Here is a 17,560-nt window from a genome sequence, read left to right as displayed (position 1 = left end):
CTTGGCTTTATCCTAGGTTTAGGGGAGGGTTGATTTTTTTTTGAGAGGGGTAGACCTTTTGGCAGGGGCAGGGGCATGGGTACATGCAGAGGGAGACAAGGGAGGACTTGGAGGTGGAAGGGACAGACTTGGAGAGGGACACAGAACATCTAGGGGTATCACAGGTGGAGGAAGAGGGAAAAGGGCAAACTCCGAAAGGAAAGATTTCTTAGACACACGGGGACAGTCATAGCAAAAGAGTTGGGTGTGGAGATAGAGGGAGTGGTTGTCTGAGGTGGTGACAGTAGGTATGGTGGATGTGCTGCGTGTAGGTGTGTGAATGGTTGTTGTGTCTGCAGATGTGGTGACTAGGGTGGATGCCTGAGGGTCTGCTGGGGCGAAGTCTGTGGGAAGAATTGGTGTAGTGGCTAGATCTGTGAATGTTGGTGTGGTGTCTGCAGGTGTGTCAGGTGTGCTGTCTGTGACGCTAGGGGTGGTGGGGGTGTCATGGCAAGTTGTGACTGTTGCTGTGTGTGCATCTGAATGTTGCTTGTGTGCACTGTGGTGGTGTGTCTTAAGATGCTTGTGTTTGTCTGAGCAACCCTTGGATGTTGCGGTAGATGCATGTCTGTCTGTGTGTTTTGGCTGGGTTTGGGAAGAGGGGTTTGGGATTGAGAAGAGGAAGGTGGAGGGGGTACAGGAGGCAAAGGGTGACTGGCTGCCATCAGTGTGGAGGTCAGAGCCTGAAAGGATCTCTGTAGGCCAGTCAGTGCATTGTGAATGCCCTCCAGGAACGCATTGCTCTGTGGATCTGAGCTGTAAGTCCCTGGATGGCATTCACAAAAGTCGACTCTGGGCCACTAGGTCACCCGTTATCAATGGGATCATGACTTCGGGCCGGGGTGACCAGCAGTTTCCCCACTTGTCTGTGCCCTGTATCCTTCGCCTGTCGATAGTGATGCTGAGAAACAGAGAGAGAGGTAGAGTTATCACTTTCTTTACATACCACTTACATTATTCCATGCACTACAGTAACATCATATCCATGAGTTAAACACCCCCTGGAAGAAACCATTTTGGGCCAACATCATGTCCCAACAACATACTTTCTACAACCCTATATGATAACAAAGTCACACCCAACATAAGTCTACTATCTGACCACTACATCACCATCCTTTCAGTACAGCTAAATCACTAACTATTCCTGCACAAGATGATTTGTCAACATATACAGATTGGACCTATACAGAGCATTACTGTGAAACAACAAATCATCAATGGGAATAAGTGTTAACTTTGATTTCCAATTAATACATACCCCAAATCTACACTTGCTCAGTTCATTATCAGATGTCATGTTGCATTGATACTGACTTTCGCACATTGTTTTTGTGGGAAACGTGACACCTGTTCACATTGCGTGTGCATGTGATCACTAAGTGCTTGGGCACCTTATGGCTGTACTGCACATTGATATTCTATATTATGTCAACCTTAGATTTGGGCTTCTAGACTCTTATGTAAGTCCTTTTTCAATATGCTTTTCAATATTTCTAAACACTATAGATACACTTAAAGGTTTCTCAAGTGAAATCTAGGAATTTTTTATTTATTTTAGGTCCCAAAGAAACACGAACTGATCCTTAGGTGACACCATATACCCATGAAACATGTCAACCATCACTGAGGGCTAAGGGATTAATTTTCTCTTCCCCTCTTCCATTTTCCAGTTGAGTGGGGGAACATTATTTCTTTGGTCACTCCCTTTGCTTTTAACCTTGACCTAGCCCCTTTAGGGATAATAAACATCATTTGCCTTAGTGCCCAGAGTAAATTTTAACACACTATCTTCAGTCCTTCACCTTCCTCACATGTAGGTTTGAGCCTACTCCTACATTCAACAACTGCACTCAGCAAAAGATCTCCGGCAAAGAGCCCCCTCGAGGGGCCCCTCGGGCATTGCAGCACCGACCCAATGAGGAGCAGGCTCAATGATGAAGCATGACATCCATTGGGGTGTGCAAGGGCTCCTACTTCTATTGATGGAGGTGACTAGTTAACCTGTGCTAATTACTAGGGCACCATTGAGTTCCCTCAGAACAGTGTCTAGAAGCTCTTTCTAGCTTTGTTACCCCCACTTTTGGCCTGTTTGTGCGTATATGTCAGAGTGTTTTTACTGTCTCACAGGGATCCCTCTAGCCAGGGCCCATTGCTCATAGTGAAAACCCTATGTTGTCAGTGTGTTTGATATGTGTCACTGGGAGCCTGCTAGCCAGGACCCCTGTGCTCATATGTTTGTGGCCTATATGTGTTCCCTGTGTGGTGCCTAACTGTATCACTGAGGCTCTGCTAACCAGAACCTCAATGTTATGCTCTCTCTTTGCTTTAAAATTGTCACTGCAGGCTAGTGACTAATTTTACCAATTCTCATTGGCACACTGGATCACCCTTATAATTCCCTTGTATATGGTACCTAGGTACCCAAGGTATTGGGGTTGCAGGAGATCCCTATGGGCTGCAGCAATTCTTTTGCCACCCATAGGGAACTCAGACAATTCTTACACAGGACTGCCACTGCAGCCTGAGTGAAATAACGTCCACATTATTTCACAGCCATTTTCACTGCAGTTTAGTAACTTATAAGTCACCTATATGTCCAACCCTCACTTGGTGAAGGTTAGGTGCCAAGTTACTTAGTGTGTGGGCACCCTGGCACTAGCCAAGGTACCCGCACATTGTTCAGGGCAAAGTCCCGGACTTTGTGAGTGCGGGGACACCATTACATGCGGGCACTACATGTAGGTCAATACCTATAAGTAACGTCACAATGGTAACTCCGAACATGGCCATGTAACATGTCTAGGATCATGGAATTGTCCCCCCAATACCATTCTGGTATTGGGAGGACAATTCCATGCATCCCCTGGTCTCTAGCACAGAACTCTGGTACTGCCAAACTGCCTTTCCGGGGTCTCCACTGCAGCTGCTGCCAACCCCTCAGACAGGATTCTGCCCCCCTGGGGCCTGGGCAGCCTGGTCCCAGGAAGGCAGAACAAAGGATTTCCTCAGAGAGAGGGTGTTAGACCCTCTCCCTTTGAAAATAGGTGTGAAGGGCTGGGGAGGAGTAGCCTCCCCCAGCCTCTGGAAATGCGTTGATGGGCACAGATGGTGCAGATCTCTGCATAAGCCAGTCTACACTGGATCAGGGATCCCCCAGCCCTGCTCTGGTGTGAAACTGGACAAAGGAAAGGGGAGTGACCACTTCCCTGACCTGCACCTCCCAGGGGAGGTGCCCAGAGCTCTTCCAGTGTGTCCCAGGCCTCTGCCATCTTGGATTCAGAGGTGTTGGGGCACAATGGACAGCTCTGAGTGGCCAGTGCCAGCAGGTGAGTGGCCAGTGCCAGCCATCCTGATAGGTGCTTACCTCTTTCAGTAGCCAAGCCTCCTTTCTTAGTAGCCAAACCTCCTTTTCTGGCTATTTATAGTCTCCCCTCTGGGCTATTCCTCAGATAACGAATGCAAGAGTTCACCAGAGTTCCCACGCACTTCCCTCTTTGACTTCTGCCAAGGATCGACCGCTGACTGCTCCAGGACGCCTGCAAAACCGCAACAAAGTAGCATGAAGACTACCAGCAACTTTGTAGTGCCTCATCCTTCCGGCTTTCTCGACTGTTTCCTGGTGGTGCATGCTCTGAGGGCTGTCTACCTTCCCCCTGCACTGGAAGCCAAGAAGAACTCTCTCGTGGGTCGACGGAATCTTCCCCCTGCCAACGCAGGCACCAAACTTCTTCATCACCGGTCCTCTGAGTCCCCTCTCATCCTGACGAGTGTGGTACCTGGAACACAGGAGCTGGGTCCAAGTGTCTCCCACAGTCCAGTGGCCCTTCTGTCCAAATTTGGTGGAGGTAAGTCCATGCCTCCCCACGCCAGACAGCAAACCTGTGTACTGCGTGATTTGCAGCTGCTCTGGCTTCTGTGCACTTGTCCAGGACTTCCTTTGGGCACAGCCTAGCCTGGGTCCTCAGCACTCCGTCCTGCATTGCCCAACTTGCTGAGTTGAAATCTGACGTTGTGGAACCCCCCTTTGTGACTCTGAGTCGACCCCTCTCCTCAGATCTTCTAAGTGCCTGATCCGGTACTTCTGAGGGTGCTGCCTGCTTCTGCAGGGGTTCTGAGTTGCTGAGTGCCCCCTCTGTCTCCTTGTCCAAGGGGCGACATCCTGGTCCTTCCTGGTCCCCAGCATCACCCAAAATCCTCAACCGTGACTCTTGCAGCTAGCAAGGCTTATTTGTGGTATTTCTGCCTGGAAATACTTCTGCAACCTCCAGCACACCGTGGGACATCTTCCTTCCAAAGGAGAAGTTCCTAGCCCTTTTCGTTGTTGCAGAATCTTTGGCTTCTTCCACCCAGAGGCAGGCCTTTTACACCTTCATCTGGGGTTTAGTGGGCTCCTGCCCCCCCTGGACACTTTCGTGACTCTTGGACTTGGTCCCCTTCCTTTACAGGTCCTCAGGTCCAGGAATCCATCTTCTGTGTTTTGCTGGTGCTTGTGGTTCTAGCACAATCCCTATCACAACTATTCTGTCTTACTGGGGTAGTAGGGTGACTTTACTCCTACTTTTCAGGGTCTTGGGTTGGGGTATCTTGGACACCCTTACTGTTTTCTTACAGTCCAAGCGACCCTCTACAACCTCCTATAGGCAAGGGGTCCATTTGTGATTCGCATTCTACTTTTGGAGTATATGGTTTGTGTTGCCCCTAGGCCTATGTCTACCTATTGCATCCTATTGTGATTCTACATTGTTTGTACTACTTTTCTAACTGTTACTTACCTGTTTTGGGTTTGTGTACATATAATTTGTGTATATTACTTACCTCCTAAGTGAGGGTATCCTCTGAGATACTTTTGGCATATTGTCACTAAACTAAAGTACCTTTATTTTTAGTAACTCTGAGTATTGTGTTTTCTTATGATATTGTGCTAAATTATGTAAGTGGTATAGTAGGAGCTTTGCATGTCTCCTAGTTCAGCCTAAGCTGCTTTGCCATAGCTACCTTCTATCAGCTAAGCTGCTAGAAACACCTCTATTCTACTAATAAGGGATAACTGGACCTGGCACAGGGTGAAAGTACCACAAGGTACCCACTATAAGCCAGGCCAGCCTCCTTCACAGCGTACCTATTTGTTTTGCACAGTCAAATGTGCAATACCACATGCTGTTATAAAATATGGTTAACATAAGTGACTAATTTTTCCCTATACACAATACTGTTTATCAGTGGTGGCAACTGTACTTCTATGTGTTTCTAGGAGACCCTTTACCTTTAGCACTTACCACATTGTTACAGATTAGATACTTACACATCAGAAACTGAACTGGCAGAAGGATTAAGATGTGTGTAGTCAGTACTTAGCCCTTTGTGGCTGCTGTGCTCTCCTCAAACACCCAGCAAACTCAGGGTAGGCCACCACCAATGCGGGGCATTAGGGGGGTCAAGGTCCGACGGGCACCCTTACCACATTGGTAGGACATCCCCAGCTGGGCCTCTGTGGTATTCTGGGCCCAGCGTCTCAGATCCTCCCACCACTTCCTACAGTGGGTGCTCCACCAGCTGTGGACCCCCGGTGTCCACACTTGCTTGCTGATGGCATGCCAGTTTCCCTTTATTTGATAAGCATTGACTTGCATGGATGTCACAGGCAAAAGGAGAATGCTATGTCCACATGCACAGTACAAACACAAGTGGTCAGAACACTTCAGTCACAGCAAGTAGATAAACATTCCCTTCCTCTCAGTCCAAACTCCTTCCCAATTTGCCATCTGCAGTTAGCCCATGTGTGAAGTGGAGTCTCCTATACAGCATGCAAGATCAATACCTGGTATTGACTAGACACATATGACCAGGCCACATGATTGTCCATAACATGGTATGTGTCTATTAACATTTCTCACACCATTATCGTTGTACATGCTGTAATCTATGTTGCGTATTAAGGACGTTAGATTATACACTATCTACCATGTGTTAGAACTCTATGTCTGCCTATGCACATGTACACATTTCCATACACCAAGACATGAGAGCCCAATCCTTCACTACTTCAGATTTCATGTGCACCATCATACACTCCACCTTTCACACATCAGTATACCACGGGACTCACCTGCTCCTCTGGTGCACATTATAGCTGTTCATACAGGGGTAGTAACTCCTCCACAAACTTGCCCAGCTCTTCTGGAGTGAAGGCTGGGGCCCGATCACCTGCAGGACATCGCATGACAGCTCCCAGGAGCAGTACACAGCAGCTAAGGTAGTGGAGGTCTTGCTTGCAGCAGTATCAGGAGTCAAGTGAGCAAGACTGCAGAAGATGGCAGTCACGTCTGCCATGTACATGAACGTCATCACCAGCGGACGTCACCATTTGCCCAAGTCTCCCAAAGACAGCAATGTTTTCCAATTGCAATGTGCACCGCGGTTGTGAACACCTACTGCCATGACAACATCCGCCGGCAGTGTTAGGCCACTTCCTCATGTCCGCTACAGTCGGTCAGGCAGCTGCCATTTTGAGCCAATTGTATATATGGCAAAGTAATGGAAGGTGCAACGCAGAGTATTATGCTTTGGTACACATTCCATATGTGGTTTGAGCCATGGAGGGCATCCATGTAGCCTTGGTTCCCCCCAGTGCCATTGAACAGGTATATAGGAACAGGAAAAACTACCACTCCATCAACGTGCAAGTGGTGTGTTTGGTAGACCAGTACATTTCACAAGTATCTGTAAAGTATCCTGGATCAGTCCATGATTCCTTCATCATGCGGAACAGCAATATCCCACTGCTGCTGACACAACTCTACACAGAGAGGGCCTTGCTGGTTGGTAAGTCACATATGACATGTGTGTCTGCAAATTTTTTCTCCTGCTATCACATATGTACATGTCCAAGATATAGGTTTGTGTTGTTAAACCTAATCCTTACAGGTGACTCTAGCTATCCAAACCCTCCTTTGCTATTGACACCAGTGAGGTACCCAACCATGTCAGGAGAAGTCTGTTTCAAAGAGGCTCATGGAAGGACAAGGCATGTCGTGGAGTGGACTTTTGGGCTCCTGAAGGTAAGATTTTGCAGTCTACACAATTCTGGAGGAGCCCTCCTCTACTCACCTAACAGGGTATGTTGATAATTATTGCCTGCCTCCCCTGAGACGTCAGATATCATTAATACCAGATGAGGGGGAGCCAGTTGAAACCTGTGTGTAGAAATGTAGATTCGCCAAGTGAGGATGATCCAGATGAAGATGAAGCTGAGAAATCAGGGCAGAGCTCATCAATCATTACTTCTGCTGTCTAAAGGTATATGATGTGCTCTCAATAATGACATTCCATTTTGTGATCTACAACTGATGGCTGGCACGTCTCCTACTATTTACCATCATCTGTGAGGTCTTAGATAGCACCAATGCCTATGAGTCAGGTCTGCAGGCAGAATGTTAGTTGGTATTGCGTACTTAACAGTGTGGTATACAGTGTCTTGATTTGCTACTGCATAAGCAAAGTCACACTTGTACAATTGACTTGTCAGAATTGATATATGTTTACAATCATGTCCTATCCTTTAACTTTGACAATCACAGAATTTATGTGTTTCCGTTGGCTCTTCCTCATTGACAAGTCACAGACAGTGTCAGAGGCAGATGGGATTTGCAGGCAGACATGAGAAGTGAACATGGACAAAACCAGGTACCATGGGTTTGTGGAGTGTCACTTATATGGCCTGACTGTCAGGACACTGGGATGGAAGTGTGTTTTCCTACCAAGGAGACCTGTTTGGTTCTGTAGGTGGTCAATTGGTGCCATGTGTGTGTGTCCTATGTGTCTGACACATGTGAGCATGTTGTACCAGAGCCTCTACCATCATAATGGTTTCTGTTGTATGTGACCTACCTTGAACATAGGTGTCAGTGTGTTACTACTTTGCAGACCAATGTGCAGTCTCTGAGGACTGACATAGGTGAGTGGCAAACCAACAGGTACCAGACCATGGTGAGTGAAAGGTTTCAGGTCTGGGGACATCAGTCCTGATCCGTGTCTGCATCATGGGCTATGATTATTAGAAAGCTAAGGTAGGGGTATGTGATAAGACTTAACCTGGTGATACAAAGGACCAATCTGTATGCCTCCTGGCTTGTAGGAAGACTGACATGTCCCTAACGTCAGTATCCTGTGGGTTATTACTGTATGACACCTAAGCTGACATTCTGAAGTCACCATCAGGACTACTCTATCTGTTGATTGCAAATCTACAAATAAATGTGTAGAGATGTACAATACAGCTGTTTTGGCTAATGTCTGTTACAATCCCAATGTAATGAGTCTCCTGGTGGTACAGTACATGTGTGATGTCCATAACAAAGGTTGTACAATACAGAGGGACATATTGGTACAAGAGTTGTCATACATGACAGTTGTACATGATTGATACATGACACTTACACAGGACCTGTTTTTAAGTGGTATTTATTGGGGAATGCAAAACAATATGTGTGAATTGATACTGAAATAACTGAAATTTTACAGTGAATGTGCCAGTCATGGTACATAAAAAAAATCAAGGTAGGTGCTACACTATTTGGAAACACACGTCCAGTGTTCTTACACCATAAGAAAATGGAGATGCTTTTTTAGAACAGTCAACAGGGTGGCACACAAGGGGAATCAATCAGTGGAGGTTCACTTCCTGGCAGTGGGATTGGTCTTGGCATCTGTTCCTCCTGGATGGATGACCATGTTTGTGGGGGGGTCCTCTGCTGTGGGTGCCTCTGGCAGGGCCTCCATTTCACTAGCAGCCGCAGATGTTGAAGGGTCTGAGGAGTCATTACTAGTGGAAGAGGACTTATGTTGTGTGGTAGACCTACTCAGGCTAGTGTTGATGTCCCTCAGCACCCTGCAATGGAAGCTGGATGGAATTTTGTGCCTGCCACTGCTGTATGGCCTCTTGGTGGTTGTCCATCTGCAGCTGTTGGATTTCCCTCATCATGGTGAGTCCGTGGCCCATCATACCTTGGGACTCCCAAGACTTGGGGAATGGTTTCCTGGTCAGAATTGTCCCTTTGAGCCCCCATCCTTTGGCCCACACCATCCCTCCCATGCATCCTACCCCCACATGCCTGTGCTCATGGCACAGTGTGCCCACTCCCAGTGGTGGCAGGCCCATCATTTTCAGGGGTGACAAGAGGAGACTCAGGTACCAGTGCTGGGGGGCACAGAATGGATAAAACAGTCCTGGGGACACAGGTTTGGAGGCAAATAGTGGCCTATGATGTAGATCCAACAGGGCTGGGAGGAGTCAATGTGGTCAGGGTGAGGCTGACAGTTGTAGACTGACCAGGTGTTCCTGATGGGCCAGCTTTGTCATTAGTGTCCAAACATCCAGCTGTGTTATGCTCTCTGGGGCCTTCATCCAGAGCAGCTGTGCCACTCTCTGGTATCCTCTCCATGGTGACAATGGCAAGGTTATCTGGGGAGAAGTGGAGAACACAGTTGCTGTAAGTGATAAAACAACTTATGTTTAAGTTTGGGTATAAGTGATGGGTATTAGTGACTGCCGTAACATGATCCTCAAAATTGACAAGGACAGCTCATAACAATTCTTACTTAGTACAACATGAGACTCTAATATTTCAATACCATACAACATGCTCAAAGATGTTAAATGATGTTGGTAGTTATTTGAATGCTGGTACCCTCTTCTGTTGTCTGACTATTGACATGGGTGATATTTATTTTGCCTAATGAAGTGTATAACGTGTTACAACAGTTGAACAATGCACAATAGTGTCAGAGTAGGGACACATCATGGTAGGGAGCAATTGACATTAACCTCTGTCTGGATGTACTGCATGTGCATCCACTTTGGCAACTAGTTCGCACTGCCAATGTTTTTCTGCCATTGAAGAGCCACTGTCATGATTTGTGGATCATAATCTGATGGGAGGATTTTTGTTGGGATGGAAGTGCTGGTGGTGGGACTGCCTCTTTTCAGTCCTCCAGTGTCCTGGCGGTTTCGGATTTTCGGCTGTTTTTGGGTGGACTTTACAGTGTGACTCATAATAAGGCGGTTGGATTACCACCAACATGGCGGTCTTTTGGCAGCTGCCATCATGGCAGTCTTCCCAAAAGACAGCCAAACTCGTAAACAGGCCCATAGTGTTTCTGAATTTTTTTATGACAAAGTCTAAAACACCATGGGCCAGATGTAGGAAACGTTTAGCGAGTCGCAAACGGCAAAAATTGCCGTTTGCGACTCGCTAAACGCGTTTCCCAATGCAGAAATGCATTTTGCGAGTCGTTACCGACTCGCAAAATGCATTTCAGACTCGCAAATAGGAAGGGGTGTTCCCTTCCTATTTGCGACTCGCAGTGGGATGCAATACCATTTGCGACCGCGTGCGCGGTCGCAAATGGCATCGCAGTTACCATCCACTTCAAGTGGATGGCAACCCACTCGTGACTTTGTGACTGGACCCAAAAATATTTTTTCAGGGCAGGGAGTGGTCCAAGGGACCACTCCCTGCCCTGAAAAAATACCGAAACAAAAGGTTTAGTTTTTTTTTTAAAGTGCAGCTCGTTTTCTTTTCAGGAAAACGGGCTACACTTAAAAAAAAAAAAACTGCTTTATTTAAAAGCAGTCACGAACATGGAGGTCTGCTGACGTCAGCAGGCCTCCATGTTTGCGAGTGCCTATACTCGCTATGGGGCCGCAATTTGCGACCCACCTCATGAATATTGATGAGGTGGGTCATTGCGACCCCATAGCGAGTCGCAGTCGGTGTCTGAGACACCGTACTGCATTGCAAATTGCGACTTGCAATTTGCGAGTCGGATGGACTCGCAAATTGCAAGTCGCAATTTGCAAAAATGCTTCACCTGGCCCCTAATTTGCATAGAACAGACAAACACTGTTATAGTTATCATTCATTGCTGCAAGTAATTCTGAAACATCTGAGGGCTGAAAATTATTAATCTTTATACAATCACCTGTTTTGATTACTGAATTCAGTAGTTTGAATCCCCAATGTTAAAAAAATGGGTTATATGTCGGAACCACGGGTGCTTCTAGCACCCGTGGCTCAACAACGAGGTCAGAACAACGACCTCATTCTAACCACTAATGCCTTTACCACGAATGTGTTTACAGCGATTTTACCGTTGTAAACGCATTCCTCGTAAAGGCATTAGCTATCAGCATGGCGGTTCCAGCATGCTTCCCCTCTCCCCCTAAAACCTAAACACCCCAACTTCCAACCCACCCCTTAAACCTAAACCCTGCCCCCCCTTAAACCCGAATCACCCAGAGCCCCCCATCCTGCCGAAAACAGCCCCAGTCCCAGCCCAACTTACCTCCTCCTTCGCCTTGACTCCGACTCCCTGTTTCTGTACCTTAACCATGCATGTACGTTGTTCAGACATGCGTGGTTAAGGTACCAAAACCAGGAAGTCGTGGAAAATGAAAGCGTTGTTTGTCTTTCATTTTTCCACGACTTCGTGGTTTCGGAGTCGTTGTTCCGGCTGTTTTCCGTTAAAATGCAATGTAATGTAACGTGCTGTTTATTTTGTGTGATATGATATGTAGTGGAGACAATTCAATTCATGAGTAGTTTGGTTTACTGAACTTTTAGGGGAGATCACAGGAAAATGGCTGTATGTATACAGAGAACAGCAAAATCTCATGTTACTCTTATGCATATTCAGACACAAAAAATTGAAATATGTAGCATGTTGGAAGGTGAGCTATTGCATCAAAGAACCTTTAAACTAGAATTTAGTGGTAAATGACATATGAGGTTGAAGACCTGTTGAGGGAGGCTAGATAAAATGTTTCAGTTTCCTTTAGATGATTAAGTACCATTGTGTTACAGTGGCAGATCTGTGCATTTGAAGAAGAGTGTTGGCTTGGAGTGTTTGCAGTAAAGATGGCTCAAGCCAAATTGCACATATTATTCATGTTTAATTGAAGAAAGTTAATGGTGGGGAATAAGCTAATAAATGTTTTTGCAATAAAGGTACATTACATAAAATTCAAACGGGAAATGTAGAGGAACTTTATAATGAGAGAGGTACTGCATAATTATATCAAGTATTCTTCACTTTCTTCGTGGAACAAAATGCAGGTAACAGATTAAAGCAGTAGGTGAAAAGCTAAGTTTTGATTCATTCCTATAACAAATACTTTGATAGAACAATTGCAGGAAGATTCTAGTAAGGAAAATGGAGGATGGTAAATGTTGCATTATATTGTCTCTGTGACAAAAGACCTTTACAGAAATGAATAGCAAAATCACATATCACTTTCAGTGGACCTGGTTTCACCTGTTTCTGTAGTTTAAAATAATATAGATTAAGCTTTAGTAATGATTTGATCAAATCTGTACTTTGTTTTATCAGCAAAACTGTATGCTCATGCTAATCCTTTTATCTGTTTAATGATCTTTGTTGGCACTGTTTGGATAATTCACAGGCAACACCGTGCTACACATCTTAACCCTCCAGCCCAATAAGAATCTTGCCTGCCAGATGTATGACCTAATTGCATCCTATGACAAAAATTACAGTGCCATTCCATCTTTTGAGAAGGCCACAAATAATGTGGGACTTACACCATTCAAAATGGCTGCTGTGGAGGGAAACACAGTGGTGAGTACAGTCACATGATTCCTAAATCCAAAGTTGACATCCAGGAAAAGTGATATACACTGCATGGAATATGCATTAGTAACAAATAATAACAAAATGTTTTACCTAGAGATTCAAAATACCATTTTCCATTTCTTGCTCCCTCTTAAAATAGAAAATGTTTTTCCCCTGATCTCCTAGGTAGCCAGTCATCCTTTTCTTAATTTGTGCTTGAGTCAAATTAGTCACTTATCTGAAGTTTTCCTGTACATTGATGGCAACATTTCTTCCTTTGAATCTGTAGGATGTTTAAAATGAGGATTAATGAGTTCAGCTGGCCTACTATAAGTTAAGATGACATATTATTCAGTAAATTAATTCAATGTATTTTAATACTATATTAATTGTCATTGCTGTATGTGTGTCACCTGGTTTCTATTAAATCTTTATTTTACGGGGATGACATGACCATTTGTATTCTACTCAGATTTCTGATATAAAAGCAATCGAAAACCATATCATAAATCAAGATCTGAATTTTAGATGGTAATCTGCTGCTGTAAAATCTCAAGTCTTATGTAAATCTCTAGCTTGTATAAGTCTCTGCTAGGCCATTCTTATCCATACACATCTCAGTGTCAAACTGTGCCCAAGCAAAGCAGGAATATAGATCATCAAACAATACTTTTATATGATATGAACTTTTGTACAGTCATGACAACATGGAAATCACGACCGAATTGGTGAAGCAGCCAAACTGTTTTGATTAAAACCGCTGAGCTTCTTACATTTTTATGCCTTTTTAGTTATCTTTCAAATTACATTGATGTAGTTTTCCAAATGGTTCAAAATGGGCTAACCTAGATACTATGAAATGGAAATAGCCAAGGTGTGCTTAGACCTTTTTGGCTGGCCATACTGGATTGAGATCTGTCAGTATTAAAACTGAATTTGTTTTAAAACTGCAGCTATGAGTAATCCTGCAGGATTATTCACTGAAGGAGCAACTTTGTACCAGAGAGAGAAAATTAACTTAAGATAATTGTCAGACAATGCCAAACCTGGATTGCTATGAATCAAGAATTTTCTATCAATGTTTTACCATAAAGGGAGTATCCAAATTTCCTAAAAATGTCCTAGCGCCTATTATGTAATCATAAGATTAAATCCATAATATTCAATCTGGCAAGGCTGTATATTTAAATCTTATGGAGACTGTACACTATTGTTATTACTTCTGAAAAGCAGCTTTTATAGATAATCAGGACTATTAGAACAAATGAGTAGTAAATATATAGTTGTACTCTTTAGAGTTTTTTTGTAAAAGAATATAATTTAAATAATACCTAAGATATTTATTTTTGCATATTCAGTTTCTGTCAGTAAGTTAAGCACTGCGTACAGTTTGGTACTGAAATAAAGAACAAACATAATTGACACAATCCACAATTGCACAAGAAAATAAATTTGTCCTTCCTAAGTTTGAGCAATTGAGCAATTAAAATCATTACAATCATAAAATAACTCTTGTGCAAAAATACAACCCATACTCCCTTAGACACTGACTGGGTGCTTGGACCAATGCATAAGATTGTGTACCTTGGGAAATACACCAGGCAATGTAAAACATTAAAAAGACTATTAAAACAATCTGCCATGGTTTTTGCTTTGATTCTGCCATCAAGAGTGCAACTAATAAACATTTAAGCATTAGACAGTGGCCTAGCGTTGCACTCATTATGGTGAGTCACTAAGGGTCTGATTTAGATTTCGGAGGACAGATTACCCCATCACAACAGTGACGGACATCCCATCAACCAAAAAATGAATCCCATAGAAAATAATGAGATTTATATTTCAGTGAATGGGATATCACGTTACCATTGTGACGGAGTAATCCACCTGCCAAAATCAAAATCCGGTCAAACGTCTGGTTAAGTATTGATAACAGTGGTGTAACGAAACTTGAGGGCCCCCCTGCAAAGTACATGGAGGGGCCCCTATCCGGTCTTACTCAGGAGCTGTCAGGCATGGGTATTGTGCTGAGGGGGCAGCCTGGAGCCTAAGGGGGACCCCGCACTGCGGGGGCTGTGGGGGCCTTTGTGATGCCACTGACTGGTAACACCCAAGCTGTCATTGCACATCGAGCATTGCATCTCTATTTTCATTTTCTTTCCTTCGGCCTTATAAAGGCCGATGATGTTCGGACAATTAGATACCATTAAATATTTTGTCGACTATATTTAAAAATGTTGCTGCACACACAAGCTCAGTTATATTACTAGTGTTATTGTCAAATATTAGTGCCTCGGCACGAGTAAAAATGCTATTTTTGAAAAACATGGGTTAGAGAAGTACATACCATTCAGAGTTAAATTAATTGCAACAGTGAAGTAGGTAGAAGTTGTATTAATTCTCGAAATTACAGAATCTGCAAAGCAAGTGAGCATGCGCAAAGTCTTTCCAACTGAATCTGTAATTCTTAATAGGTAGCACCATAAATCATGCTTGCAATACGTTCTGTCTTCAAGTCCGACTGACTGGCTCACTTAAATTATACTGCATCGTGCTTGCTTTATAAGAAGAAGTGATTGACTTGGCATTATCTGATTGTTCAATATTTTGTAAGTCTGTAGGTCTCGATAGAATGAGGTGTTGCCTCTTTAAGTTAGTTTTTAAAGCTGTGTGAGGAGAATATTTGTAAGTGTCTTCTTCTGTAGGTGTGTTTTTTAAGGTATACATTAGCAGAAATTAACTATGTTGACTACAGGTATATTAGTCTTAAACACTTTTTGTAAGACCAACTTCAGGGAGTCTGCTTTGACATACGTGATCAGATGGGGATACCTTTTATGAAAGCGGATTTGCTAGCCAACTGCCAACTGCTGTCTTAGCACCTTGAATTCTAAACGTATCTGGTGCAACGGGTAAGTCGGGATAAATGAAAGATAATTCTATGTACTATACACTGCAGTTTATCTAGAGTTGATAAGAAGAGTGAAGGAAGAGCCTGGTGACCATTTTATATTGTAAGTAAAAACTTAGCTTCTGTGACTCTCTACTATTGGGCTGTAAAGTTGTATGCTCAACTTGCACAGGCCTAAAATTAAACTCCTCACTTTTTTAAAACAAAATTGAGTTAAGTGTGTTTGTGTTTTGTGAATGTCTGATAACGAGACTCCTAGTTAGATATATGTATATGTGCAGCCCAGCCTGACTGAACCTAATCGCAATTGTTTTTTGGCTTTGTTCTTATATTTACTCTAAGAAATTGAGTTACTGGTTGGGGTGGGGGCACATACTCCATCAGCAGCCACAATCCTTATCAGAGTGAGGCACAAGCAACTTAGAGGTATTGTGTAAAGTATTTATGCAGCACTTCAAACAGTGCTAAAGAGAAAACACAAGAAAAATCTCACACCAATTTAGAAAAGTAGTGCAAAATGTAATAAATAAATCAAGACCAAAGTTAAAAATCCAATCAGTAAAACTGGAGATATATAATTCTGGAGATTTCAGTGAGATTTCTATAGAGCACAAAACGCCAACTGTGCATATATGGTAGATGGGCCTCCATATGATCTGCCACAATTGCTGCACTTTTGGCCAGTCTGCAAATTTCTTGAAAAACTCCTATTAAGATCCGTTTAGTGCTCCATGTTTCCTGCAGGTTTTTAAGAACTCTAGAACCCCTTTCTGAGCCAGCAGTTGTTGAAGCCTGTGACATTCTGGGATATACAAGATTGCTTGGAATTACACTGCACCTTTTCTATAGTCTAGGTTGGGTCATGCCAGGAGAAAATGATGTTCTTATTTGAACCAACGGATATGACTAAAAACTCCAATCTGTGTGGTTTTAAGTAGCAGGGGGTGGGGCAAAGAAGGCACCTTGAGCTGTTTTCCCTAACGTGTACGCAAATCTGTTTATTCAAAATTAATAAAGAGTCCAAGGAGCTGATGGTATCTCAAGGAATGCTCTTTGGTATAGAATTAGAAGTTGGCCTTCAGGGGGTCTACTCAGAAAAAATGGGTATTTCAGATTCTCCATGTGTTGGATAGTCGTGCCTCCCTGCACAAATGTGGATTTCTCCTGTAACACTGCCAGTGCTAAAGATTAAGGGTGAGATTTAAATACAACTGGTCACAAAATTAAGGTCACAATTCGAAACCAGTATTTTTGCGACTAGTGTGGTAATTTGCAAAGAAACTTATGTACTAATAGGTCTGAAATTACAGAGCTATAGTGGGTCGCAATTCAACCTACCTGATGAATATTAATGCGTTAGGTTGCAAATTTTGCAAATTGTGACCCTCTAGGAATCGCAGCCATGACCGGGATGGTAGTCAGCTGAGGTCAGCAGACCACCATGTATGTGATTGCTTTTAACCAAAACGGGATCTAGAGGGTGGGAAAGGGATCCAGAGGGTAGAAAATGTTTTGTTAGGAAACTTTAGCTGTCCCTCAGGGGCGTTCAACCATTTTGTGCCACATTGAGCTCTCTATGCCTTACATCGAAGACACAAATTAAATGGCTCCCTTTTTGTTATGGAGAGCAATATGGGTGTGGGAGTCTGCTCGCTTGAACCTTTCACAGGCCTATGAGATTCCCTGACTTGCATAGGTCACACTAAAACTGGATGAGATAGGGTTAGCCGCACTGTTTCTATCTCGTAGCTTGTGCAATAACTACACTAAAGAGTATTTAAAAAAATAAATGTTTAGGGTTGAGTATGGCAAGGAGGGAAAATGTCAATCTATCTAAAATCTCAATGTGTCTCTATAAGCAGATATTTCCCCAGGATGTCCTACAAGCAAATCTGTCAATGGTTCGGAATCATCAGCATTGGTTTGTGCGGACTAGATTCCGTTTGAAATATATTCCATTATTGGTGGGATACCCGA

At 43.7% G+C, this 17,560-nt stretch overlaps 1 protein-coding gene across 1 annotated transcript in view; it reads left to right on the top strand.

Annotated features, from left to right (window-relative positions):
• LOC138283554 (transient receptor potential cation channel subfamily V member 5-like) overlaps nt 1–17,560 on the top strand; it is a 479,342-nt gene that overhangs the window by 155,490 nt on the left and 306,292 nt on the right. Inside the window, exon 5 of the mRNA XM_069221494.1 lies at nt 12,503–12,678. Within this exon, the coding sequence (XP_069077595.1) occupies nt 12,503–12,678 (176 nt within the window). The remainder of the gene's footprint in view (nt 1–12,502; nt 12,679–17,560) is intronic.

This window comes from Pleurodeles waltl, chromosome 3_1 (assembly GCF_031143425.1).
Source record: "Pleurodeles waltl isolate 20211129_DDA chromosome 3_1, aPleWal1.hap1.20221129, whole genome shotgun sequence".
Lineage (NCBI taxonomy): Eukaryota > Metazoa > Chordata > Amphibia > Caudata > Salamandridae > Pleurodeles > Pleurodeles waltl.
Note: the sequence above shows the minus strand (reverse complement) of the source record. Positions and strands in the feature narration are given on the sequence as shown.